At 53.2% G+C, this 2,852-nt stretch overlaps 1 protein-coding gene across 1 annotated transcript in view; it reads left to right on the top strand.

Moving 5' to 3' along the window:
* Positions 1–2,852, top strand: part of Akt2 (AKT serine/threonine kinase 2) — a 50,094-nt gene that overhangs the window by 41,187 nt on the left and 6,055 nt on the right. Inside the window, exons 7-8 of the mRNA XM_028781595.1 lie at positions 1,347–1,412; positions 2,336–2,404. Of these exons, the coding sequence (XP_028637428.1) occupies positions 1,347–1,412; positions 2,336–2,404 (135 nt within the window). The remainder of the gene's footprint in view (positions 1–1,346; positions 1,413–2,335; positions 2,405–2,852) is intronic.

Raw genomic sequence — 2,852 nt, forward strand, 5'->3', positions numbered from 1 at the left:
AAGATGGACTGTATGACTGGACAGTGCTCAGGGTAAGATGGACTGTACTGACTGGACAGTGCTCAGGGTAAGAGTGGACTGTACTGACTGGACAGTGCTTAGAATAAAGGGATGGGGCAGCCTCCAGAGGCCAGAGTGTCAGATGCCCTCGAGTTGAAGTTTCAGGCCATTACGAGTGGCCTGTCATGGGTGCATGGGAATTGAGCTTGGTTCCTCTGTAGGAGGAAACGAAGCTACTTACACATTCTTGATGAAGCTGACCCAGGGCAGGGTAGGGTAGAGCAAGCGCTATACTGTGGCCCACGGGACCCTTCGTGTGGGGCTGTGCTGTACATTATAGGAGGTTTAGCAGCGTCCCCAGCTGCATGTCACAGGGCTCTCTCAGAGCCTCCCTACTTGTGAGAGTCAGAAATGATCTGATAGTCCCAGTGTCTCCTGAGTTTAAGTCCTTGTCTAGGTCGTTGAGGTAACAAAAGGCGTCTGGAAGTTCTCCTGTGGTCCTACCCTAGAGCATACACTAAATTTCAGCTTTTGAGACAGTGCCCCACCCCCAACCCCAATACCCGCATCATTTGCTCACCCTGCCTCTGACAGAGTGGGCCCAGAGAATTTGTATTTCTACAAGTTACTTTTGTTGCTGATGCCAGGGTGAGCCTGAGAAGCACTGCTAAGAGGTGGAGCCTTTACCAGCCCCTCTCTGAAGTTGTGGTTCCTGTGTTGGTGTGGTGCCTGGGCGTGAGGGCTCACAGACTGTCGGCTCACTCCCCCTCTAGGAGCCGTGCTAGAGCTGCTTCCTGGTGACAGGAAAGGTTTTGGCTGTTTGTATGTTTCAGTTCATGGTTGCAGTCTTCTGTGGTTTTAGCCCTATGGGGACATTGTACATCGTTATGGGAGCACACGGCACAGAGGGCTGAGAAGGAAAGAGAGGAGACGGTCTGGGTTCCCACTGTCTCTTAAAGGCACGTGCACAGTGACCTAGTTTCCTCCCTTTAGACTATGTCCCCAAAGTCTCCCACTTCCCAAGAACGCTGCAGGTGGGGACTGATATCCTGTCTCCAGCACTTGGGCCTTTTGGCTCATTGAAGACTCAGTGGCAGTGGAGCACTGGTGGCTGACTTGGTTCAGGTGGTGCTGGCCTAATCTTTCTGTTGTGAAGTCATCTCAGCCACTCACCTTGTGATTTTGAAATCACCTTTGTCTAGGCTGCCATTTGGGCCTGAAAAGGGCCCTGTTCTGAACCCACCATTCCTATTTACCAGTTTGGGGAGGTTTCAGCTGGATTTTGTTTGTTGGTGACTGCAAGTTGTCATGTGTCCCTGTCACTCACCTGTGCTGTTTGTCCACAGGATGAAGTCGCCCACACAGTCACGGAGAGCCGGGTCCTGCAGAATACGAGGCACCCCTTTCTTACAGTGAGTTTCCTCTCCTTGCCACCCTTTGTGGACAGTTCTGGGAAAGAGCTGTTATAGGCTATTATAGCTTTGGTGTAAGCCAGGCAGGCAGGCCAGGCCAGGCATCCCCGGGCTCCCAGACTGCTTAAACATCAGGACACTGGGTGGTGGTTGCTTGGTAGCTGTCACTGGGAGTACGAGGTGCTTAGCCCAGCTGACCAAAGTGAGAAGATTGTGTTTTGGTTTTAAAAAACCTCAGTCACAGCCAGGCAGTGGTGGTGCACGCCTTTAATCCCAGCACTTGGGAAGCAGTGGCAGGCAGATTTGAGTTGGAAGCCAGTGTGGTCTACAGAGTGAGTTCCAGGACAGCCAGGGCTACACAGAGAAACCCTGTCTTGAAACCCCTCCCCACAAAAAAAAAAAAAAGAAAGAAAGAAAGAAAAGAAACCTCAGTCACAAACATGCTGTCATGGCATAGCCCTTGACTCCAGCTGAGTAGATACGGATGGTAGCTCTGAGGCTGTGTCTCTGTGAAGTTCTGGGTTCGCTGCTGTATTATGTGATCCCTCAGTGTAGAAGACAGAACCATAGAGCTTATGGTTTTTGTGAGCAGAGGCGTTGTCAGTGCTTGGGGGAGGAGCCCTGTAGGGCTCCACAGAACATAGTTGAGAGCCGCTGTGGACTGCTTGGCTGTCTTTCCTTGGGAGTTGTCACTGAGCCATATCCAACGGGTGTGTGTGACAGAGCACAGTTCTGGGTGTGATGTCTCTTACAGAGGAGAGCTGGTGAGACAGCTCTCGGTGGTCACAACATATCTCCTCCCCTGGACATGCCTAGGACTTGAACCCCTCTGACCCAAGCAGGGCAGGGTGTGCCAGTTGAGGTCCCTGCCCTCCAGCTGGCAGAGCGTCCCTTCTGTCCCAGCATCCTGGTTTCCTTCACAGGCCCTGAAGTATGCCTTCCAGACTCATGACCGCCTGTGCTTTGTGATGGAATATGCCAACGGGGGTGAGGTGAGCTCTGCCGCCTGCCTGGCTGACGTGTGCTGGGGAGGGAGGGACTCGAAGACGACCTCGGTGAGAAGGGGTGTGCCTGTGTGTGGAGGGAGAGAGACAGACTCTGAAGAGAGGTGTATTATCACCAAGTCCTCCTCTACTCCCTGAAGCAGGTAGTACAAAGTCACTTTGAAGGTGGAGGCAGGCTGGGGAGGCTGAGTGGGTGACCTGCCCAGGGTCACACCGCTGCTGTGTAGCTGGGGAGGATTCAAAGCCAGGTGTCAGTGCCAGGAAGCTGTTCTGGGGGTCCCTGAGAAAGCATGAGTCTGTCCCATGCCTCTGTCACTGCATTGGTCCCACTGATTGCTTCACTTCCATCACCCACACACCTCATTGTCCGTCCCTCACACTGTCCTCACTGTCTGTCCCTCCTCACACTGTCCCCACTGCCTGTCCCTCACACTGT

The sequence above is a fragment of the Grammomys surdaster genome, unplaced genomic scaffold, assembly GCF_004785775.1.
Source record: "Grammomys surdaster isolate TR1022 unplaced genomic scaffold, NIH_TR_1.0 485, whole genome shotgun sequence".
NCBI lineage: Eukaryota > Metazoa > Chordata > Mammalia > Rodentia > Muridae > Grammomys > Grammomys surdaster.